We start from the raw sequence: 25,895 nt of genomic DNA, 5'->3' as shown, positions 1-25,895 counted from the left end.
GCAAGGCTGCTTCTGATGAATGCTGACATCAACCCAAGTCAAGTTGATCACATTAAATATTCCCTGATATCCGGATTCCAATACAATCCCATCAAGGTTGCATGTACCAATGCCATCTCACTAGTCCCAGTGATCAATTTCAGTTCACAATTGATCACAATGATAGGTCTAAGAGTCAAAGGGATCACACAAACAAGACTAGTGTCTGCTAATACTAACTGATAGAATCAAAAAGGGAGAGAATGATCCAACATGGGAAGTGGGATACACAGCAGACTCATAGAATGGTAGATGTCCTAATCAGCACTCTGGCCTCAGAATCAGCCCTTAAGGCATTCGGATCTGGCTAAAAAGCCCATGAGAGTATTTTAGGCATGGAAAGCCAAGACATTCAGGAAAAACAAACAAACAAACAAACAAACAAAAATTAAAGGAAAGATCTCTGCAAGTGAGATCCCAGTGGAAAGAATGGGGCCATCAAAGAAGGAGGTACCTTTCTCTGAAGGGAGGAGAGAACTTCCACTTTGGCTATGACCCTTTCTGAATAAGATCGAAGTCGGCAAACTCAAAAGGCTTCCATAGCCTTGGCAACTCATGACTAGAGCCTAGGGAGATTACTGATGCCATAAACAAGAGTGTCAAATTGTTAACAACAGGAGTCACTGTGTTCTTACTCCTCATGTGGGATCTGTCCTTAATGTGTTGTCCAATGTGAATTAATGCTATAACTAGTATTGAAACAGGATTTTACACTTTGTGTTTCTGTGTGGGTGCAAACTATGAAATCTTTACTTAATATATACTAAATCGATCTTCTGTATATAAAGATAATTGAAAATGAATCTTGAAGTGAATGGAATGGGAGAGGGAGCGGAAGATGAGAGGGGTGCGAGTGGGAGGGAAGTTATGGTGGGGGGAAGCCGTTGTAATCCATAAACTATACTTTGGAAATCTATATTTACTAAATAAAAGTTAAAAAAAAATTCCCTGATATCCTTGAAAATAAATATGCTAAACCAAGCACTTTTCCAAATTTAACTAAACCAGTACCTATATCTATGTATCGATATCTCCCTATATATACTACCGGAGTAGTATATATTTATTTTCATTTGGTCTGTACTGCCAATAAAGAATAGGGTCTGGTTATCAGGTGAGTAGAATGATTTCAGTCCTGGAATCCAAGCTGTAAGAGAAATGGGAACAGAAGAATTGAACTCAACCAGCAGATTCAAATACAGCTTGACTGCACCTTTAACGACAAATGCTTACACTGAGATGCCAGTGGACGGAGACTTGGAGAATCAAGAAGGAAAAAAGGGAGGTGGGAGCCATGATTATTGTAGAAAGCAACCTGAAATTCCCTCTACTGTCTCAATCCTAAATCTAAGTACTGTACATATCTAAAGGGAGAGACCTAAGCTTAGCAGAGGGGTCTGCGGAGATTGTGAGTGTGTTGTAGGGATGTACAGGTCAAATCTAACCTTTGCTGGTTTTAGTGGATTCGGAGGACATGTTCCCAGTCTTCTTCTTTTTTCTTGGGACAGGTACACATTTCCGGTCAAATGAAATAGGACTATATTGAGGGAGGCTGTTGAATTTTTTTTCAAATTCTTCATCCAGCTTCGATGAGCTATGAAAAGGGGTGAGGGAATTAATCAATACATGAGCAAATATTTGAACAGAAAATGATAAGAGATACATACTGAGGATACTCTGTTTGAAAATAGGTCCTTGGGAATTGGGAAGTATTAAATAAATTCTGTGCAAGCAAAACACATCTTTTCACAGAAGCTTGAGAAGACTTATCAACACAGTTTCTTAGTAAACTCACATGACAAGTAATATAGAAAAGTAGAAATATCATTCAAAGTATTAGAACTCTTTCAAGTAGAGAATTTGCCATTCTCTCCTTTGGCATGATAATCTTTCATAAGGTTCAGTGCAAAGTATACTCTATACAGGCTCATTTCTCATTCCAAAGATTCATAAAAATGTGTACAAGCAAGTGTGTACAAGTATATGTATACAAGAATATGATATACTGATAGATTTGAAAAATTTGATTAAAAAATGTATTGGCTAATGCTTGATTAAAATAGATATGCACAAATAAAAAATAAACCAATTTTGAATAGTAGAGAACTAGTTGATTAGAGTGAGTACTATTGATGCAAACATGCTGGCAGACACAACCCCACTTTAACTTAAGCCACCAATGACTTTAAAAAATGCCAGTGGCCCTGGGACCAGCACTGTGGTGTAGCAGGTTAAAGCCCTGGCTTGTGGCGCCAGCATCCCATATGGGCACTGGTTCAAGTCCTAGCTGCTCAACTTTGATCCTGCTCCTGGCTCCTGGCTTTGGGTCACCTCAGCTCCGGCCAATGCAGCCACTAGGGGAGTGAACAAGTGGATGGAAGACCTCTTTCTCTCTCTGTAATTCTCTTTCAAATAAATAAAATAAATCTTTTTTCATAAACTTTATTATTATAACCATTTTTAAAAAAGATTTTTATTTATTTATTTGAAAGGCAGAGTCACAGAGAGGCAAAGGCAGAGAGAAAAAAAGAGAGGTCTTCCATCCATTGGTTTACTCTCCAAATGGCTACAGTGGCTGGAGCTGTGCCAATCCAAAGCCAAGAGCCAGGAGCCAGGAGCTTCTTCTGGGTCTCCCATATGGATGCAGGGGCCAAAGACTTGACTTGGGCCATCTTCTACTTCTTTCCCAGGCCATAGCAGACAGCTGGATTGGAAGTGGAGCAGCCGGGACTTGAACTGGTACCCATGTACCAGGCTTTACCTGCTACTCCATAGCACCGGCCTCTAAAATAAATCTTAAAACAAAAAATAAAATGCTACCAGCCAAGATGGCAAATCCTTGGGCTGATTTTGAAACTGCCTGTAAAAGTCCCTCCCTACCACCTCCAGCAATGGCAGTGTACCTCTGGGTTCCAGGCTGGCTACTGGCTTTTTAACGAAGATGCAACTTAGATGGGAGAAGCTGCAGAAGGACTGCTTTAGTGCCCACTTATAGGAAGTTAATGTAAGAGGCTGGCGCTGCAGAGTAGCAGGTAAAACCGCCACCTGCAGTGCTGGCATCCCATATCGGCGCCTGTTCAAGTCCTGGCTGCTCCACTTCTGATCCAGCTTTCTGCTATGGCCTGGGAAAGCAGTAGAAGATGGCCCAAGCCCTTGTGCCTCTGCACCCGTGTGGGAGACCTGGATGAAGCTCCTGGCTCCTGGCTTCGGATCGGCACAGCTCCGGCCGTTGAGGCTAATTGGGGAGTGAACCAGTGGACAGAAGATCTCTCTCTGCCTCTATTCCTCTCTCTGTATAACTCTGAAGTTATGGGGGGAAAAAGCCACTGTAATCCAAAAGCTGTACTTTGGAAATTTATATTTATTAAATAAAAGTTTTAAAAAAAGGAAGTTAATGTGTTAGGTTTCTAGCTAAGGGATATACTTGAGATGTTACCACCTATGACTGTTCTCAGTGTTGGAGGAACATACAACATTTGGGAAGAAGAGGTAAGACAGTCAGATGACAGTCTCAGAATGGTCAACAGAAAATGACCATTACTAAGTTTTATCAAAGCTGAGGGAGTGGATGGTGACAACCCTTCCTTAATCGCTTTTCTCATTCAGTCAGAAATATGTTTATAATGATGGAAATTTTGATACTAAGCAGGCACTATTAGAAAGTTATCTATAAAGATACAAAATTTCAAACATTATTAATACCCAAAAGAAAACTGTTAAAAAGCCAGCTGTAATTCATAAGATCTCTTGGGACTGTTGCTTTTCTTCTTTTTTAAAGGAGAACAGATAATCACGCATGTTTCTCTTGGAGAGATCTATAAAACTAGCACTGCTATTCCGGATGTGAGGTTTTCTTGGCCACTGTTAACCAAACAGGTGGCACATTTTCTGAAATTAAAAAGGTTTGCAATGTTCATCTACAAACACCAGAGAAGACAAATGACCTCACATTTCTCACTGCTCAGGCACTGCACTGGTGTGTTCTAAATAAGTCAGACCCAATAGTCTGACCCTGACCAGCCAATATGTAAACTGGGGAGGGAGTAAAGGGCACACATGCAGCTTCCTCAGAAATGAACAGACCACACACACAATTCAACTTGTTCCTAAAGAAGACTGGTGAGAATGCAAAGGGTATTTCATGTAAAATGCATATTATGGGGGAAAAAAACTATGAATGGATTTCAGTTCTTTTTGCCTCCAAATTAATTTATTTCGATTTTCTATGAATTTTCTGAAGTATCCTCTTATCTCTCATATACCTTCAGCAGTTTCTTTAAGATTTATTTATTTATTTATAAGTCAAAATTACAGAGAGACAGGGAGAGAGAGGAAAGAAAGAGAGAGAAGGGGAGAGAGAAATCTTTCATCCACTGTTTCACTCCCCAGATGACCACAACAGTCAGGGCTGGGCCAGGCCAAAGCCTGGAGCCAGGAGCTTCTTCTGGGTCTCCCACATGGCTGCAGGGGCCCAAGCACCTGGGCCATCTTCCGCTGCTTTCCTAGGCACATTAACAGGGAGATGGATTGGAAGTGGAGCTGCCTAGACTCGAACCAGCACCCACATGGGATGCCAGTGATGCAGGTGGCATCTTAACCTGCTTCACCACAATGCCAGCCCCATTCAGGAGTTTCTAATGGAAGCATCAGAGGTACTTCTGTTGGAGAGCCTTAACACTGCCTTCTCGCCCTAAGATTTTACATCGTCTCCAACATGTGTAGACTAACAATTGGTCTAGATGCTCAGTGGTCACTTTTCCTAGGAAATTCTGCAAGTGAAAGTATCATCTGATAATTACAAATGTGGAGATTCTCATGACATTATTTAAGGATACAGTAAGCAAAACTAATTTGAAGTACTTTGAATTTTTAAAAATATTAGAAGTGAAATATATAAAATTATAAACATATCATTTATATAAATAATCTTGAAGAGCCAGCACCATGGGAAATAATTTATATCCTCTCACTTTGAGATAACCTACAGAATTAGAATTAACCAGACTTGAAAGCACGTATACTTCCAAAAAATATTATATTATTCCATAAACATAAATGCAAATATTATGAATAAACCAAATACAATTCATCTAATGCATAAAATTTGCATACCTTTAAATACACTTATGAAAAAATATGGAGAATGTAAAAATGTACTTATTTCTATTCAACACATTCTTTTCAAATGAGGCTAATGAGAAATCTCAAAGGATTTTCAAAACAGCACAATTGAATAAGCAGATATTTCCTCACCAATATAAAATATGGGATCTCCTAACTTGCTAACAAAATGCTTCATATTAAGATTACTATTAAGAATCTTTGGCATAACATTAAATACCAAAAAATTCTTAATGATTTTATCTGATGTATGCCATTGTTTAGTACTACATTTCAATACATAATTAATGTATTGAATGGGCTCTGTACCAGAAGAATATTCAAACTAGTATTTTCATCTTATAGCAACAGAACTCACGTTAAATAAAACAAGGTTAAGTACCAAAGTATAATCTTATTTGCTTTACATTTTCAGCTGTCATATTACTTTGCAAAGATGTACACACATTTAGAAATATTAAGCAAAGTATAAATAGTAGGTAAAATGGGTAAATTTAAACACGCTAGTAATAGCCATCCTAAGTTTCAGAAGGGAGAATAAATTCTGATGATATTAAAGGATTTACCATGTCACACCACTTTTTCATAGTGGACCCTGATTCAATAGCAGGCCCAAGCCTAAAATCTACACATTTTCTACTATATCTAAAATGTGAATGACATCATCACTCATACAATTATGTTAACAGCAGGCATCAAGTGATACACTTGATTTGTGTTCACTAACGTGCTTGTCAAGATTGTATTGAATGCTGAGTGGATAGTCAGTGTATAAGCAGTTAGTGACTCATGGCCACCCTGGAAATCCTTCTGCCCATAGGGCTGGAGCAGTGTGGCTGGACTAGGCTCACGGGACAGGCACTTACCTAAGGAAAGAGTCCTCCCTTGGCTTTGTTTTCTTGAACTTCTTGCTCCCACTGGTTCCACTCTGGTTAAATGTCCAGCTTTCTTCATTCCAACACCCTTCGTGATCAGAGGAGTTTCCTTTTCCTGAGCTTCGTTTTCCTAAGGAAAGCGAAGAGCAAGGATGTGCTCAGTACACTGAGGGAAGTGGGAGATTATCTGCTTCACAAGTAACCTCTCGACTCCTCAGACAGCACACGATGCTATTTGTAAAAATTCAGAGTGATTTCTGCTGGACCACCTTTAATCACAGAACATGCAAAAAGTGACTTACAGTTTCTGAGATGGACTGTCTTATAATTCAACAGGTATCATGTGACTTAAGAGACAGATCAACTAAAGTATGGGAGCCTTCTGATGATGGACTCTACTAATTCTCATTTCTGCAACAGTCACTGGAACGACATCCCTACAGAACTATGTACCATTCAGTATCTTTGTTCAGGGCTTGTTAGACCTGTGACTCACACATCTCTTGCTAGAATATACTTGGCAGGAGGCAGTCACCTAGTCATATGCTACATTTTAAAATAGATGAGTTTATACAAAATATTCTATGGAATAAAGGTATTTACAGTAACTACTTTCTGGATTCTACCATGTTTAAAAGGGCCCTTCACTTCAACTGTAGTCTTGTTTATCTCGTGGAGAAAGGGCATTTGCATCTGGAGTCTTCAGGACAAGATTTGGCCAAATATTCACAGATTTGCTGCATACAGGAAATGCCAACAGTTTTAAAAACCAGGAGCAGGCATTATGGTTCAGTGGATAAAGCCACAACTTGGGACACCTGCATTCCATACTTCAGTGTCAAATTTTGAGTCCCAGCTAGTCTGGGCTTCCAATCTAGCTTCCTGCTAATATGCCTGGAAAGCAGCAGATGATGGCTCAAGTACTTGGTTCCTGCCACCCACATAATCTGGATGAAGTTCCTGGCTCCTGGTTTCAACCTGGCCTAGCACCAGCTGTTGTGGTCATTTGGGGAGTGAACCAGCAGATGGAAATTTCTCTCACTTTCTCCTCTCTTTCTCTCTCCCTCTTCTCTGTTTCTGTGTCTTTCAAACAAATCAATCTATTAAAAAAAAAAAAAGCTCTAAATATAATACTAATCTTTCAAAACAAAGACATAGTCCATATCATTTTTTTTAAAGATTTGAATTACATTAAGCTGAGAACTATCTACAAAATACATCCTTTCCTTAAGGGTACTAGAAAATACATAGGAAAAACAACAAATGCACACAAATATATTATTTTGATACCATGTTGCTCTTTAGAGCAATTCTGCTCAATAGGTTTAAGGAAAAATTCAGGTTGGTTTTTGTACTCTGCAGGTTGTAGAAGTCACTCACCTCTGTCCACATTAGCTCGCAGAGAGGTGAGCATGCCCTCCGACACCAGGGTTTTATACAGAGCACCTTTGCAAGACCTCTCGGATTTCCTGGAGCCACAAGTCTCTATTTTTCTGTGACAGTCACTGTCCTCAGGTTTGGCCTGTCCGGAGAGGCTGGGTGGTAGTGCATCCTCCGTAGGGGTCAGTGGTTCTGCTTTGATTCCCTCTGGCGCCTCACCAGAAATGCTCTTGCTGGCAGAAAGACTAATGAAATCTGGAGGTCTTGACTCTTTGGTGGTGTCCAAGGATTTCTCCTTGGACATTTTCTTCTCTCTTGATTTCACTTTTTTCTTTTGGGGCTTGGCATCCAAAGTGCTTCCCTTGCCACCTGAAGATGTGCGGACCTTTTTGCGCGGGGCCTCTCCAAGTTTCTCAATGCCCCAGTCTCCTTTCGCAACGGCTTCAATGGTGTATATGACGCTCTCAATGTCAGATTCCGAAGACTGTCTCTTTTTGCAAGTCTTCTTGGGTGTGGATTTATCATTTCCATGTCGATCCATTTTGCTTTTCTTCTTTTTCTTTTTTAGTTTTTCTGGTTTGTTTAATGCTGTGGGGTCCTCAATGATCATGATTCCATGGGGACGGCACATGTGATCCTTTCTACTGGGAACATCACTGATTATTATCTTGCTACTGGCAGAATAAGAAAAATCAGGGAAGTGACTACATTTTTTATCTTCATCTAATTCTTCCTTTCTAATTTCTTTGGAGTCTTCCATTTTTATAGCCATTACATCACCCATTTGTAACTCCTCAAAATTTCTTAATTCTTTAGAATCCCTTACATTTTCTTTAGATGACTTTTCAAATTCTGCTTCCTTCGGTAACCTGGCTTCATCTGTTTTCTCCATTTTTATTTCTCTTTCTTCCTTTCCCTTCTCCAAGTCTTTAATTCTTCCACCATCCATTTCTTTTGCTTTCATTAGCTTTGATTCTTCCATTTTTACTCCTTCTGATGCCAGGCACATCTAAACAGTTAAAACAAAATGGAAGAACTCAAAAATTAAGCTCATTGTTCCATATTCATTATTAAACTTTTCCATTAATTCCCTTTTAAAAAAAACTAAAGCTTCAAACTGAACAATGATCAGCTCACTTTTGTTAAACTAACTTAAGTGATTCAAATTAATAGAAGGTTGTAGACACTGCAAAATGCATCAAACATCAGACATATACACGACTTATTATTTTACAGCTTTTTCAAATGCTTTTCCTATGAAAACAAAACTTGGTAAGACAAGAGGATGTGATCCACGGTTGAAGAACCCATTATTAACTTGTGACACAGAAGAAGTCACCTCAGTCCTCACTTTTCTGAGGCCTTTATGAAATGGAAATGATCCTATTTTAGAGGAGGCATCATGTGAGATACTGTACTCAGAGCAGCACTAAGTTAACCACCCCAAAACGCTGTTCAGATGACTACCTTTACTTTTTCTCCATGGGAAATGAGGAAAATAGCAATAATTTCTACCTAATCATTTGAAATTAGAAATGATATGATTCATTAAACAACTGCTGAACGTTTTAGTTAACGAACAAAACATTATTGGTCCACAAAGACTGACAGACAAATCTAAAGACATAAAAGCTCAAAAACAAAGTTTTTTTTTTTCAAAAAACTTATTATTAATGTATTTGAAAGGCAGAAGAGCACAGAGTGAGAGAGAGAGAGAGAGATAGCCCAATCTTCTATCATCCTCTGGTTCATTCCCCAAATCAAGGCCAGGGCTAGGCCAAGCCAAAGCCAGGAGCATAGAATTCAATGCAGGGCCAGACCTGGGTGGCAGGAACCCAAATACTTGAGTCATCACCTGCTGCCTTCCAGGATGCACAACAGCTGGAACTTGGAATTCAAAGTGGAGCTAGGATTGGAACCCAGGCACTCTGATAAGGGATGTGGGCATTCAGCAGTGCCTTAACCACTGTGCCAAAAGCCCATACCTGTTTTTGTTTATTTGTTTTGTACTCATTTAATTTTGGTAGCAAATTTAATCTGATCTATACTTATTTGGCTTCAAATTCTGAACTGAACCAAGGTTGAATAGTTTATCTCAGTTAATATTTTGTTATTGGAATAGTAATGCATTTGAATATAAAATGGGGAAATTACATGAAGTAAGATACATCTACCATATCATTTTTCTAAAACCTGAAAAATTCTGAATATAAAATCATATCTGGCCTCACTTAGATTTTTAAATTCTTCACCAAAACTCCCCATATTTTATATGCAGGACACTCAAGAAGAAAGTAGATGTTTCTCTTTAGCTACTTAGGTCTCTTAAAGCTTCAATCTACAAGTATTTTCTACAAGGGAAATTGAAACTTACTATAAAATTTATTTTCAGTTTCTTGGTTTTCAGTCATAAACACTTAATATTAAAAATCACAAATATCACACACCACAGTGGCACTGAAGATACAAAATTAGTAAGATCAGCTTTCTGCCTTTGAGGACTTTACCAAGACCCTGGTGATGCTGATTTGGCCAAGCGCAGCATAGACATCTTAGTCATAACTTGCTTGATCTACTTTGCAATAACAATTTAGAGAAAACAGAGTATGGTGTTGCTTAGTCAATACAAAATCAAGGACATGAGCAGGAAACAGATCCATTTTTAAAAATCATCAACTTATCAAATGGCAAGTTGTCAGAGATCGTTAACATCTGTAACATTCACTTTTAAAATAGATAACACACTGAATTAAGTATCAGATGCTCTTTTGCCTAATTTTTTTTTCCTTAGTATTTTCAATGCACCATGAATCTTTCTGTGAGATTATGTTATGATTAGTAAGTCTGGGAAGAAATTGGAGGAGGGGTGGGGAAGGCAGACAGTACAAATTTTAAAAAATGAACATGACAAGAGTGTCCAGATCTTCAAATCATTTACCAAGGAAGATCTGAAATATTAGGAATTCACAACAGAGCTGCCTTTTTCAAGAACTTATGTGCAACTTAACTTTTAGAACTGAGTAAGTGACTGTAAAGACTGAGAACTTCCCATTATTAAAACTAACCAGAAATAGGCTAAAGCAAAATGCTATCTTAATTCTGAAGCACTGATATATTTAATCTTCCTTGCATGTTTTTATTCTTATGGGAGAACGTGCTGCTTTTGTATAAATTTTGAAATAATTTTTATTTTCCTTCCTCAAACTATCCTAGCCCTTCATGAATAAACTATCCTATGATAGGAGAGAGACTATTAGTTTTGAAAAGAAGGCCAGAAAGGCATTCTCAGGGTAAATTTTATGGTTTTTAGACCACTAGCACTGTGGTAGCCTTTAATAGGTCATTTCAGGGACCTTTTACCATATAGGCACTGGTTTTTATAGTGCCACAGCAATACTTTGCATTTGAACAGGTTCATCTTAGCAAACCTAATAATACTTTGCAAACTCTATTCTCTGCCTCAATATTTTTCAAAGTGATTCCATCACCCCTGATAGGATTCTACAGCTAGGAATGAAATGGAACACATGCAGACATTCACTCTGGGGACATATTCTGGGAAATAGCATAATATTTCTTGTGTAGGTAATTACACCAAACACCAGTCATGCTTTACTTCCTTGTTTCAGGATCTTAAAAGGTTTTTTTTTTCCACAAATAGAGTATGTTAATCCTAAATTATAAGAAAAACAATTATATCGCTGCAAGTAAGACTGTAAAAGAAAACAAATAACTCTGAATTAAAAACTACAAATCACAAACCTACTCACAAGCCAAAAACCAAACTAGACTTTCAAAGAGTTGGGTTATCTAATTTAACCTTCCCAATGCAGGAATTCATGAGACTTAACCAACTTTTATACAAAGACAGCGAGCATGTTACTGTATTAAAAAGCTGTTCTATTTGAATGTTTAAAATATTGGGCAAAAACTGATTACCCTGCTAGTCTTAGTTCTGTTCCTTAAAGCTACTTAAATTAATTTACTCTCAAATCCGTGAAGACAGACTCTATGTCCTCATAAGTCTCTTGTCCTGGTGTAACACCCCAGTTCCCTCAAAGCTCATCACGTGTAAAGGCTCTGATCTTTCAGCAGTTGGGTCCCCATATAGATAATTAGATGCAGTTGGTGTTCTGAAGTGAGAATGGGCTTTATTAAAGGGTCTGGATGGCGACCAAGCACCATAGCTCGTCTAAAGCCACACAGTGAACTAGGTAAGCTAGACTTGAACCCAGAGGACAAAACATGTTGCTCCTGAATTTGTATTTATGAAATGCACGAAGGTTGTGTATCTTAAATAAAATTTAAAAAATAAAAAAGTAATTGTAAAGTAACTTACAAAATGAGCTAGATATTTACAGTAAATATAAATAAACACATTTCAATTAAAAAAAAGAAACACCCAACAGTACAACTTCACTGGGCTACTGTGAGGCAAAAGTGAACAAATGTGTACAAACACAACTTGTAAATGATATAAATCTTTCTGATGGCTGAGGAAAGTGGATATTTCAACTTAGTAATATCTGTCTTAGATTATGTTCCTAGCCTTCTCATACTATACCAGAGGAGAAGTGAGACTATTAGTCAGTTCATAAGCATGTCCAAAGAGGAGTTCTTTGTTTCAAACAGGTCCATGTCTGACTGCTATTAGGTTTGTGGTCGATTACAATCCTGAATTTCTTCACCCACATAATATGCTGAGGCTTGGTCTCTCCTGTATTTTTTAATTTATTTACTTTTTGCACTTAGATACAAGACTTTGAATTCTTTTGGATAATGTTTACCTTTTCAAAATTTGCATTACATTATCTCCCAGCTTTGTGTTATATAAATATTTGATAAAGTTGTTTTTTATGTCTCTGCTGAAACCTTTGGTAACAATGTTGGGTGGGATATGGTCAAGAACTGAGCCTTCTGGAACTTCTGGAGAGCTTTCATCAAGTTGATCTGAACACTAATGAACTTCTAAGAATGTTTTATCATCAGTCTGTCCAAATTTCCCCAAGGGCATCATACGACCATCTGCCAAAAGTCTTGCTGAAATCTTGATACCACACACAACAGCATTCTCTTAACGTGCTTCATAGCCAACATGACCACATAGAGAGCCGGAGGGACTGTGTGCCAGTTGGTGTCTAAACAAACAGAAACAACTTAAAGCACAACTAGCAGAATGAATTTAACATAGGGAGCCGGTAGGTTACAGGTCAGTGAGACACATGAATAGGAGGTGGCATGGCCACCCGGGCTTTAGCATTCGCAGGAAGCCACACAGAGGTAAGTGAGGGAAAGAGACTAAAGCCAAAGGAAGATGAAGCACTGTGTCCCCTTGGAGGGAGCTGGAACAGGGAACAGATGTTGACTTTCCTTTGTCCTGATGACTCCTTATCCCTGTGCCTGCACACCCTGGTCCCTCTTCCCTTCACCCCTTAATCTCTCACCAGTGTCTCCCACTGGCTGACCCCAGGTGGAAGCTGGAAACAGCAGAGCAGGAGAAAGGCAGTCTGCAGACATTTGGGATAGACTCATCCTGGGATGCTACATTCAACAATGCCCCTTTCCAAAAAATTCTGAGGATTCCCAGTTTTCATCTCCTTTTCTATGATTTCAAACACTGTATTACTAGCATAACTTTCAAATGTTTGTAGGGGTTTATCTATATTTGACATAACACACTGACTCCTTTTGTTCTTGTTGAGTTCTCCTATTTTCCAAAATTTGTCAGATTACCAAAAGTGAGACTGAAATCTTACTTACAAGGTCTTTCAGCATGCTACAATCTGGTTTTTCTGCTGCTAGAAGCCTGAATTAATATACTAAGGACATATTAATCTAGCTTTTGCTAAGAGATTTAATAGTCACTTAGCTTTTTTCACACATTACTGGTTTGAAAATAATTTTCCTTTTCCCCTCCCCCAATGAGGGCAAGCTAATTAAATCTCTCTTCTCTCTTGTTGACTTTCTTTTCTCTAATCTAGACACTGTCAGTATCCTCCTATCTTCATCTACCTCCAAATAGTTAAAAATAGCTTTAAGCCTATTTTAATTTTTGCTAACCCCTAGCTCACATTGGACTTTAGAATATTTTCCCGCCTACCAATTGATGCACTATTTTATATTCCTCTTTGGATCTCTGTTGTAAAAGGTTCATATTCTTTTTTTTTAAGATTTATTTTATTTATTTGAAAGTCTGAGTTATACAGAGAGACAAAGAGAGGCAGAGAGAGAGTCTTCCGTCCGCGGATTCACTTCCCAATTGGCTGCAACAGCCGGAGCTGTGCTGATCTGAAGCCAGAAGCCAGGAGCCTCCTCTGGGTCTCCCACATGGGTGCAGGGGCCCAAGGGTTTGGGCGATCTTCTACTGCTTTCCCAGGCCATAGCAGAGACATGGATTGGAAGTGGAGCAGCAGGGACTCGAACTGGCACCCATATGGGATGCCGGCACTGCAGGTGGCAGCTCTACCTGCTACAGCACAGTGCTGGTCCCAAGGTTCCTATTCTTTTACAAGTGTTTGTGGGCAATCTCTACTAGAAAAAAAATATTTTCCTCATTCTTATACTGGAGGGGATAAGGGAAGGATAGATATATATATATAGAAAGATAAATATATATATATATATAGAGAGAGAGACAGAGTGTGTGTGTGCGTGTATACATGGTGGCAGTTAAAGGGAAGTATTTTCATCAATCCCAGGCCTTATGTCATTTTAGAGCTTATTTGTGTGACCTGTTCTGGATTTTTTGAAACTCACCTTTCCTTAAGCCTAAAGTTAGATTGAATCTTTAAAGTATCCTTGTTCTAAAGCATTCTATGTCTTTGATTTGAAAGTCAGAGTTAGAGAGAGAGAGAGGGAGATTCCATGTGCTGGTTCACTCCCCAGATGGCCACAACAGCAAACACTGGCCCCTTTCTAAGTATTTTATAAGCACTTTAGACTCCTGCCCATTCCTTTTTTTTTTTTTTTTTTTTTACAGGCAGAGTGGACAGTGAGAGAGAGACAGAGAAAGAAAGGTCTTCCTTTGCCGTTGGTTCACCCTCCAATGGCCGCCGCTGCAGCCGGCGCACCGCGCTGATCCGATGGCAGGAGCCAGGAGCCAGGTGCTTTTCCTGGTCTCCCATGGGGTGCAGGGCCCAAGCACCTGGGCCATCCTCCACTGCACTCCCTGGCCATAGCAGAGAGCTGGCCTGGAAGAGGGGCAACCGGGACAGAATCCGGCGCCCCGACAGGGACTAGAACCCGGTGTGCCGGCGCCGCAAGGTGGAGGATTAGCCTATTGAGCCACGGCGCCGGCCACTCCTGCCCATTACTACAAAGATCACTCAAGATAAACTCCATGACTTTGGTTTTTGATAGTCTATCATAACAGCCTTCTTCACGTGACATAAACAGTACCTGAGAATAGCTATGACGTAATAACTCATAAAACGCCTTCACTCAATGTGAGCAAATCCTACACTGACAGGTGGATTCAAAGGCAGGGATGCTGAAGCCAGATTGTCTCAGACTGCAGACAGGTTCTGACACTGAGTAGTTAGGATCAAAGTCATGGCCTAGTAAGATATGTAGGATTTCACTGAGTGTTTCTATGCCTCAGTTTCCTAACTGTTAAAATGTGGACATTAACATTACTTGCCGTAGGAATTCTGTGATGTTCAAACAGCTGCACAGATTTAGCACTGAAAATAGTGCCTAGTACAGAGCAAGAATAATGTGTTGTGGTGATAACCACTTCTCTGGAGCCTGAGGCCATACAGAATAAATGTTAGAACAATGATACTATCATTACTATTCATAGTAATGTTCACATTAGTGTCATTAATAGCAAGCTATGGCTTTGGTACACTAACTGTCTGGCTCTAGTGTTTAATTCTAAGGTTGAATGATTTTGCAGCTGAGGAAAAATAACCAGACACAACAAAATTATATTCAAAAAGATCTGAAATCAGTTACCTTTCAAGAGGCATCTCTAAGAAATACATCAAGTAAAATCAGTTCTCCTTTTGGATCCAAGTATATCCACTTTCATCCACTGTGGCTTCATATATCAACATTTTAGTGGGGCTTAACAAATGTGCTTTATACAAACTACAGTATACACATAAGCACAGGCATGCACACAACCACACAGCTAACATGAAAGAACACAAATTAGTGTGAACTCAAGGGAATAAAACTTCGCTGTGGGAAACATAGACTTAACTTTTATTAATTTAGTCAAGTTTCTCTGGCTAGAGGGGTTGGTTGTTAATCAGGCCTTCACACAGTGCACTCCTTAGCAAATGACAATTTATTCTTTTATTATTATTTTAAATTTAACATAACCTTCTTTAACAGTAAGAATGGAAAACCACCTGGACACCTTTCAGGGATGGAATTCTCATGCCTGTATTCAAACAAGTTAAAATGTAAATATTTTAAATCAAATGATGAGCATAAATATTTGATACCTATTATCTATATCCTTAGGTACTTCTCTATTTTTTAAAAAAATGAACTCAGAGGGCATAAAATATATTCTGTTCACCTTTGCATTCTCTAAAAATATCCCAGCAGCTTTCAAAAAGAAGGCATTCAACAGATAATTGTGTTAAATTGAATGGCTCATTAATTCTCAAGTGATTGATGAGTCTGAAAAGCATTCTCATTAATACAGGAAAGAGTTACTTTACCAGGATACAAAACAATGCTAATTATGATCAAGCTATTGCCTGGCCCAGACCAACAATCCCCTGCCCCTAGTTATACCTTCTTAAAACACCAGTAAAAATTAATCACCAATGTTTTAATTTTACCTCTGACAAAAGAAATCACACTGAGATTTCTGTTTTGTGTAATAAGATAGATCTGACAGTGATGTGCAGGAAGCAATATAACTCACTCCCAAAAGGAGAACAAAAACTGGTGCTGATACTGAGTCCCTATGGGTAGACATGTTGGACCCATGTATAAAAAGTTCCTCTTGGCCGGCGCTGTGGCTCAACAGGCTAATCCTCCGCCTGCGGTGCCGGCATCCCGGGTTCTAGTCCCGGTCAGGGCATGGGATTCTGTCCTGGTTGCCCCTCTTCCAGTCCAGCTCTCTGCTGTGGCCCGGAGTGCAGTGGAGGATGGCCCAAGTGCTTGGGCCCTGCACCCCATGGGAGGCCAGGAGAAGCACCTGACTCCTGGCTTTGGATCAGCGCGGTGCGCCGGCCACAGAGGCCTTTGGGGGGTGAACCAACGGAAAAGGAAGACCTTTCTCTCTGTCTCTCTCTCACACTGTCCACTCTGCCTGTCAAAAAAAAAAAAAAAGTTCCTCTTAAAAATGACTAGGAGGAAAAAATTCAATAGACATCCTAAAGGAGATAAGATGTACAGCAGAAGGATTATAGTTTTGTACCTGAGTACAGGCAGGTTGCCAGCTTTAGTTCCGGCAAGACATATCTTACGCTTCAAGTTTGTTATCAGGGACTTGCTTTAAAGTCATAAAGCAAGTGTTGCTTCAAGCTTCTATCTCCTTGAATCAGAGACATGTTAAATATATTCCCTTCTACTAATGTGAGGATATTGTTTCATTTCTTTAGTGTGTCCTGCTTTAAAAAGACTTAGTGAAATGAATGAACAATAATAAATCATATGTATAGATAAGAAGTAGTATCACAGCTGGAGTCATTTAACTGGTACTAAGAAATGATGAGTAGTTCAAAAATGTATCATATTATTCATTCTTAATTATACTTTGTCTTTCATGGTATATTATAAAGGAGGCAGCTAGATTAAAAACAAGGCAGTGTGAAAAGAGACCTACTGACACTAATCAAGAAGTTTCAATTTCAAAATATCTGCTTCTTAGTATAAAACAAATGTTTGCAGCCAACGTATATTTATAATCACTTTGTATGTCTTATTATCTGTCAAAACACAGTAGACTTAACCCTAAGAGTTTTCTAAGATGTGCTTTTCTCTTACAATTAAATAAAATCAGAATTTTTTTTTGCCATATACTACATATAGCTCGACAGTTCCTGAGAATAAAGAATAGCACTGCTGCAAAGAAAATTCAATTTTCTTTATCATAAGAATAACGGACCACAGAATAGTGGCTTAAGCAACTCTTAACACCAAAATGTGGGCATAGCTTCCTATTTGGTTTATTAAACAGTTGGGCCAGATGAAATGATAGTTTAAATATTTCTCTGTATTCACTATTTCATTTTTTTTTTGTCTTCACTCACTATTTCATCAGAAACAGTATAGTTTGTCAGAATTCTGGATGGGGTGGGGGCGTTTTTTGCTCTACAAGGCCATCTGCTAAACTCTCTCCCAAAGATGTTAAAGGCAGTCATTAAATGCATTCCTATATTTCAGTTCCTCCAAAAATAAACTGGTGCAATTGGGAATGAAATGAAAAGTTTTAGGAGTTTTCTAAAAACGGCTCACAATTCTGCATAAAAAGATAAGGAAAGAAATACACCACTTTCAAATAAAAGGTCTCCTTGAATGTATCTGAAGTCCTAGAATTCATTTATATGATGACAATGTAGGAGGAGCTGAGCTGAGATCTGCAGGTTTATATTCTGAGCTTAAAGGAGTTACAATAAGGATGGATGGGATAATGCCTATCAATAATACAGGAAGATATAACAGAAAACTTAAACAGAGTCAGACCTCAATCAAACACCACCAGTACTGGTAGTGGTGGGGAATGCTAATGTGACTGGAGGGATCCCAGCCAGCTGATTGTTCACGGGATTTTCTACTATTTTCCACATCGGACGTAACCGTATCATAACACAATTATTCTTAAAATCAGTCACAATTTTCCATATTTAATTTTCATAGATATTAGAATATATTCATCTTCTCTTATCTATTTGTTGGATTTTAAGTGGTTTTTAGAAAGTGAGAATGTAAGAAAAACTAGAGAGTTGAGGGTTCTGAAATATCTCCATCCTACAGGGACAACTTATCCAATTCCCTTGGACCCTCCAGATCTATAATCTTGACTTTTTCTATACGATGAGTATATCTGTAGAAATCCAGCATCTTCTTCCACAACTTCACCTTATCTCATAAATTAAGTACAGAAGAGTGCAACACAGACAGTGGTCCACAGGCCAAGTTCAGTGACTTGACAATGTCTTTTGTGCCCACTGTGCCTTCTGTGCGCTCAGGGGATCATGGGTCTCTGCTTTCCAAATCCAACTGTTTACTCAACCGTCAATTTCCTCCCCTCTTGACTCTTGTGGCATTGAATTTCCTCAACTGTTCCTTCCCCCTTAACATCTTTCCTCTCTCCTTTTCTACCAGCAGCACTTACCCTTTGTTTGTAAACATCCAGGCTCCCTGAAGGAGAGCTCCAAGATTAGAGTAAAACATCTGGAAGGCATCCCTCTCTCAAACACTCAGTTTCAGAGCTGGAATCATCTTTGATTCCACGATTCTGACTTGGTTCCCAGGGTAAGCACCCCCAGTCCTGTTTCTTAACCTCTCACATCTGAGGTCAGAGGCTTCCCACTCCAGTTCTTATGTAGTGGCCAAGAGATTTTTCTCTGAGTGTTGCTTTGATCACTGCATACCCCTGTCCCAAATCTTTAATTGTTCTTCATCATTTTCAAACGCAAATTCTCTGTTCCACACTAAGCATCTTCCCAATGTTGACTCTGGGCCACACCATATCTTTGATAAATCTCCTACAGCCCTCTACTACTGCCAGTGTGATTTATACACACTGCCATCTGCCTGTATCTTTGCTCTTATCTTCCCCATTGTTCCAGTCACAATCTCCACTCAAAATGGGTAGTTAGGTATAAAAGAGGGAAGTGAACAAGCGTAGCTAGAGGATGGCAATGACTGCTGGCCTCAGAGTCTAGGCTCAGCAGGGAAAGGAGAGGATAGTGTCATTGGGAGAGCCAACACCTGGGAGGGCAGCCCTTAATCAGCTCTGACCAACTGTTCTCATGAAGGAAGGCTGGCCTTTTGTCACCAGACCCCCTCAGTTTTCAGGGAAAGTCAGAAATCTGGATTTACCTAAAATCTAAGTTTAAAATATTTGCCATTAATTGAAATGAAAATATAATACAGGTCAACATACGATGATCAAACAAAGAAATCTCTACAGATTGGATATGGCCCAAAGGCTACTAGTCCCAACCTCTGGTTGTTCCTAACCTACTCCTTCACCAAGAACCATCTCCACACTCTCTCCTCTATGACTGATCCTCAGAACATTCTTGCTAATCTTAAATTTTGCTAATTAAAAGTTTAAGACATTCTCTTTGATATCACTCATTACTCAAGTGGGGTTTTGTCACTTCATTGCATGAATCCTTGCAAAATTACTTGTCCTTTTCTTTTATTTATTATTCCTTTATTTTTTTTTTATCTTATTTCTGTGTAACCAGAAGATGACCTTCTTGAGGACAGCATTGGTAACCATAATTTCTACAATCTTCACAGTATCTTCTAAAGTACACTCACCACAGACACTTATTTAAGAATGTAAGATATTTCTTGGTAGTTTCAAAAGTATAGACATTTTTAAAAAAGGAAATATAAGCTCCATGTCATTGACAGCAGTCTTGAACAATCTGTCATCTTATTCAGCCATACATGCATGTGTAGGAGTAAGCTGTCTTCACAGCGACTTCTATAATATGCATACTACTATAACAAGCAACTTGCACAGTCTTAAAACAAGGTGACAGAACAGCCCAGTGTTTAAGAGCATGGACTAAAAGAAAGATACTTCCTGGGTTTCAATCTACCTTGGCTCTAACCACTTACTGTCCATATTCTCTTAAGCAAGTGATATAACTTCTATGCCCCTTGGTTTCCTAATGTGTAAAAGTAGAATGATTATGGTACCTACTTCAGAGGACACTGTGAGAATTAGTCCACATGCAGTATTTAACAACAGTGTCTAATCCACTGTACTCAGTAAATCACAACCATTATTACCTTAGGTTAGATAAGAACATTTACTTACAGAAGAAAAATTCACTGTTAAAATTTATAATCCAGAGTAGGCATTTAACTTAGCAGTGAAAGCACTGATTAGGAATCTCACGTTGAGTGCCTGGGTTTTGTATCTGGTTCTAGCTCCTGACTTCAGCTTACTGGTGATGATGATACTGGGAGGTTGTGGGGATGGGTCAGGTACTTGGGTTCCTGCCACCCATGGGGACACCTACCCAGCTCCTGGCATTAGCCTCCAGGCAGGCCTATTAGGCACATTTGGGGAGTAAACAAGGGGATAGGGATTCTCTCTCTTTTCTCTCTGTTGATCTGCCTCTTGAATAATTTTTTTAAAGGTTCAAGTCTTTTAAAAAAATTTATAATCCCTTTTAAATGACATTTAAAATTATTTCAGAAAAATCAGAAGTAGAACCAATAGCAGTATTTTAAGTTTGTGCTCTACCATCTACCCGTATTTTAAAACACCAAAATGACACTGGGAAATAAGGTGATTTTGTTTACAGGTTTTAGTTCTCATACTAAAAATATGTGTACATACACATGCAGGCAGCTTCATACCACTTTTGGTATGAAGCAGACCTTCAGTAATTATTACTTGTTAGCATAATTGCTCCATTTGTTATGTTAGGCACTTTTGGTACCAGAGATCTTCAAGTGTACAATTTTCTTGGCTGAAATGTACAGGTACATACATTGCTGATTTACATCAGGGTGTCCTTTGACCATGGTAATTATTATGCATAATGATCTGCAGGAGGGATGATGTGCTGTTCTTTATGTGACCTGTTCTAATGAATTTCAAAGCAAAAGGAAACATGGTATATTATTGTACCTGCACATGAACCTCAGGAAGGTGCAAGTATAAAGTATCATTTTCCTTAATTCTCTACCCTCAGCAGGAATCTCCCTTCCTGGCTGGATAGATCCCTTAAAACAACCTGGAAAAGATCCCAAAATGTTCAGATCACTTTCAGTTGTTTAAAATGTACTTAGGTGCTGGGTGTTACGGTGCAGTAGGTTGAACTGCCATGAAGACAGCATCATAAGTGAGTGCAGGTTCAAGTCCTGGCTGGTCCACTTCTGATACCGTTTCCTGCTAATGATCCTGGGAAAGGAGCAGAGGATGGCCCAAGTGCTTGGGCCCCTGTCCACGTGGGAGACCAGATGGAGTTCCTGGCTCCTGGCTTCGGCCTGGCCCAGCCACAGGCATTGAGGGCATTTGGGGAGTGAACCCCATTGGATGGAAAAATCTCTCCTCTCTCTGTTTCTCCCTCTCTGTAACTCTTCCTTTCAAATAAATAAATAAAAATGTTTTTAAAAAAGTATACTTAAGTTTAAAATGCCAATCATATGCTCACATCAGGGCTTTTCTTAAGACATCCAGCTCCAGGGTCCAATGACAGGGTAAGGGTCCTTGAAAACACCAAAACTGGGGGTGCAGGCCTATCAAGTCTCTTTGTGCCTGCTGCCAGTGTCCAGTTTTCTTTGTGCTTGCTCACTTAGGCGTAAAGACATGCCCACAATACTTCCTGCATCTCATCAAGGAGAAGACATTTCTTGGAAGCAGTGACCCACAATTCTGGGAGGCCTGCTCAGTCCCTCCTTCTGCCACTCCAGCCCCGGGGAATGGAGAGGGAGAAGGAGGAGTGGTTCCTTTGGGCCAGATCCTGGCCTTCACAAGCCCTGAAGTCTATGGTTTAGAGAACATAAGAGGTAAAAGTAATTTCCATTGATAAGAAAGGAAGTGGCCTCGGAGCCGCAGCAGGGTCCTACAGGTCCTATATTGTGCCCTCCAGTTACTGGACAGATCAGGGGAGTTTAGGGATGGTGGCCGAGTTCCTGTAAGAGTACTCAGGGGTGGGTCGCAAGCTTGCTACTAACAGTAAGAAGTACTTTGGCATTTAAGTATCAAGACAGCTGCACTGATGTGAACAAGCTGATTATCACTCCTGCTTGGGGGTGCACTTGAGAAGTTCCTGAGCAAAGGTGTCTGATGTGAAACCCTGTGCCAAGCCTGCCTTCTGCCAACCTCTCCCCATTACTGTCCAGTGGCTTCCTGCCTCATCAAACTGAATTATTTTCCATTTATCCACCTGACCCCTGGGAAATGCACATCTCTACGATGCCAAGTCCGACAGTGTGGCAGCCACTCCAGGCTCTTCCTGTTGCCAGCTTCCTCAGCTCTCTTTTTGCTTGGTCAGATAGATGAAGGATGCTGCAATCAGTTTGTTGGAAACATTTCCTGCATCTCACCAAAGAAGACACCTTGTGTGTACCTCCCCTGTTTTTAACTGTGGGTCTCTCAGAGCTGCCTTCCCTTCTCTTGATAGGGGGTAAGGATAAAGAACAAAAAGCACTTCTTTCCTTCCTGGGACAGAGAGAAAATCACAGGATCTTCCCAATGACTGCAGAACCTATGATATCCTACAAAGGATGCCTTGGAAGGTTTGAGAGGGGAAAAGAGGAGGAACCCCTCTTCTGCTGTAAGGGATGATTGTTGGATTGTAAATTCCAAGTGAAGGGTCTGGCCCAAATTGGAAGCAGTTTCTTAGTGACTTTCCCTGTGGGATGTGTGAATTTAAAGCTCTCTCTTCAGATTCCAGATAATGGTGCCAATTCTGGGCAACAGGAAAAATGCTCCTCCAATATCTACATGTATTTATTTCAAAAGTCTCCAGAAATAGTTAAATGTTAGATTTTGTTAAAAAAAATGAACTTGAAATTCACATGGAGTAAAAAATTAAAGAAGCATATATCTACCAGTGATTATCTGGAGATGCTAATATATCTGTTGGGCACATATTTAGGTTTAACTAGAAATTGCAAAGGCTATAGGATGTTCTTTCAAAACATCTTTTTAGTATTATGGCATAATACTCATGTGGCACAAAAAATAATGTGAAAAGATTTTCTTGGTAAATTATTTTTCATCAAAAGCATATATTTTTACTCAAATAAGAAACTAACTCTGAGTATAAGCTGCATTGCTATAATTGGAATAGGCTTATTTCAGTCATTTTACCCCTTTAAATTATGATACCAGCATTAACATCTGTTAAGCATCTGTTTCATATTTGGGATGTATCCCTACAAATTAGAAAAGTGGTCTTTTTAATGAGCTTTGATTTAATAAGGAATCCTTCTTAAAATAACTGTCATACCAAAGAAAGAAAATGAGAAGACAAATTCATCTTTTTAACACTCCCACATAGCAAAGTATTTCTAAAGTTCATATATTTCTAACAAAAATTGTTTAATATTTTGAAAGCTTTTTTCATAACTAAGAGTTCACTATGTAAGCATCCCTATGTATGTTTATATATGTGTGTGTACAGACATATGAACACATGCAAGTACTACACACCCAGGAAAGGCAGAGGGACAGACATCTGCATCATCCGGGAAAAATCATTTTTTAAAATAAACTGTCTTGACAATCTATGCAGTCATAAATGTATGAGACCAACTCACAACCTCACAGTCTCCACTTCCTAAGATCTGTTTACAGCTTCAGTTCCCAAGGCCTCTCCTGGTCAGGCCTTCACTGCTTCAGCTGTGTGAGACGCTGAACATGGCATGGACTCACTTCCCTGTAGAAGCATTTCCTGTGTATTCCCAAGATTTCCATGGAGTTTCCAGTCATCCAGAGCCCTCTATTTAGATATGAATTTGTCTCACAAAAGAAGCACATGTCAGCTTAGAGCCAACACCAAAGGGTTAGTTTGTTCAACTGTTTATCCAGTTTGTTATTTCAGGCCTTTGTATTTTTATAGTTCCAATTTGGATCTGGCTAAGCTTTAAAATCCTAGTTTAAACATATCCTATATTTAAAATTGCCAGTTTTATGTTACAAGGCTATCATAAAACTTAGAAATTTTAGAAAATGATAGGTCATAATTGGGTTAAACAAAATCACAAAGGATCTATGAAAGAACTATGTCATTCACAAAACAACACAGAGGGAACTCATTGGAAGGAAAGCCAGAAAAATGAGAGAATAAAAAGCTTAGTGTAAGAGATTCTTGATGATCTGTTTTGTATCTCCTAATTTATCTCACCGACACACCAAAGCACCATGGTGAGATGGTGAGTATCATGGTGTGGAAGATATCTCTTCGACACCTTCCTTGAGGCTGGGTGTCACAGCTTGGCAGAGGAAGCCACTGCTCATGCTCACAGGAGCAGCAACTGCTTCTGGCATCTTCCGCCCTGCCAAGGAAGGGCTCTGTCCCTCAGAGGCTTTATGAAAGCATATTACCTGGTTTATTAATGGAATAGTAGAATTTCATTCTCATCTCACACCAAAAGTGTAACTGATAGGACCAGTCCTGTTGTGGTGCAGCGGGTTAAGCTGCCACAGGTGGCATCCCTTACAGGCACTGGTTCAAGTCCTGGCTGCTTGGCTTCTGATACAGCTCTCTGCTATTGCACCCAGGGAAGACAGTGGAAGACAGCTCAAGTGCTTGGACCCCTGCCCCCATGTGGGTGACCCAGATGGAGTTCCAGTGTCCTAGTCTGGCCTGGTCCTGCCCGGGGCAGCCATTTGTGGGGAGTGAACCAGCAGATGGCAGGTTTTTCTCTACAACTCTACCTTTCAAATAAATAAATAAATCTTTTAGAAACAAAGTGTAACTGATAGATGTTACAAACCCAGACTTGAGAACATCTCATATTTCTTCACTAAAAAACCCAAAAGCTGAAACATCAACCACATGATTTAACAGTTCCCCCCAGGGATATACAGATGGCTTATGAGAATTAGAGAAGAGGAAAATAACTGAGGCTAACCTTTTTGAAAAGATTTATTTATTTATCATTTATTTGTAAAGCAGAGCAACAGAAAAAGAGAGAGAGGGAGAGATCTTCTATCTGTTGGTTCACTTCCCAAATGCCCACAACAGATGCACAGAACAAAGCCAGGAGACAAGAACTCCATCCTCATCTCCCACACGGGTGACAGAGGCCAAAACACTTGGGCCATTATCTGCTGCCTTCCCAGGTGCATTAGCAGGAAGCTGTACAGGAAGAAGAGTAGCAAGGACTGCAACTGCGCTCTGATATGGGATGCTAGTGTTGCAAGTGGGGACTTAACCTGCTGAACCTCAACTCCAACCCATGAGCCCATTCTCCTGTCCAGGTTGGACTTATTTTAGTCATCTAAGTGAGATAAAAACTAACATTATTTTAAACACTACCTGTGAGGCTGGAGCTGTGGCACACTGGGTTAACACCCTGGCTTGAAGCGCCGGCACCCCATATGGGCGCCGGTTCGAGACCTGGCTGCTCCACTTCCGATCCAGCTCTCTGCTATGGCCTGCGAAAGCAGCAGAAGATGGCCCAATCCTTGGGCCCCTGCATGCACGTGGGAAACCTGGAAGAGGCTCCTGGCTCCTGGTTTCAGATCGGCTCAGGTCCGGCTGTTGCGGCCAATTGGGGAGTGAACCAGGGGATGGAGGACCTCTCTCTCTCTCTGCCTCTCCTCTCTCTGTGTAACTCTGACTGTCGAATAAATAAATAAAT

The 25,895-nt window shown here is 39.7% G+C and overlaps 1 protein-coding gene across 31 annotated transcripts in view; it reads right to left on the bottom strand.

The window, feature by feature from the left end:
- Positions 1 to 25,895, bottom strand: part of BBX (BBX high mobility group box domain containing) — a 285,277-nt gene that overhangs the window by 32,438 nt on the left and 226,944 nt on the right. For all 31 annotated transcript variants that reach the window (XM_089330703.1, XM_089330702.1, XM_051819091.3 and 28 more), the window contains 3 exons: positions 7,416 to 8,424; positions 6,027 to 6,165; positions 1,485 to 1,633 (listed from right to left, as the gene is read on the bottom strand). In XM_089330703.1, the coding sequence (XP_089186829.1) occupies positions 1,485 to 1,633; positions 6,027 to 6,165; positions 7,416 to 8,424 (1,297 nt within the window). The remainder of the gene's footprint in view (positions 1 to 1,484; positions 1,634 to 6,026; positions 6,166 to 7,415; positions 8,425 to 25,895) is intronic.

This window comes from Oryctolagus cuniculus, chromosome 4, assembly GCF_051225735.1.
Source record: "Oryctolagus cuniculus isolate XC-2025 breed Fujian yellow rabbit chromosome 4, ASM5122573v1, whole genome shotgun sequence".
NCBI lineage: Eukaryota > Metazoa > Chordata > Mammalia > Lagomorpha > Leporidae > Oryctolagus > Oryctolagus cuniculus.
This window is presented reverse-complemented; position numbering and strand designations above follow the sequence as displayed.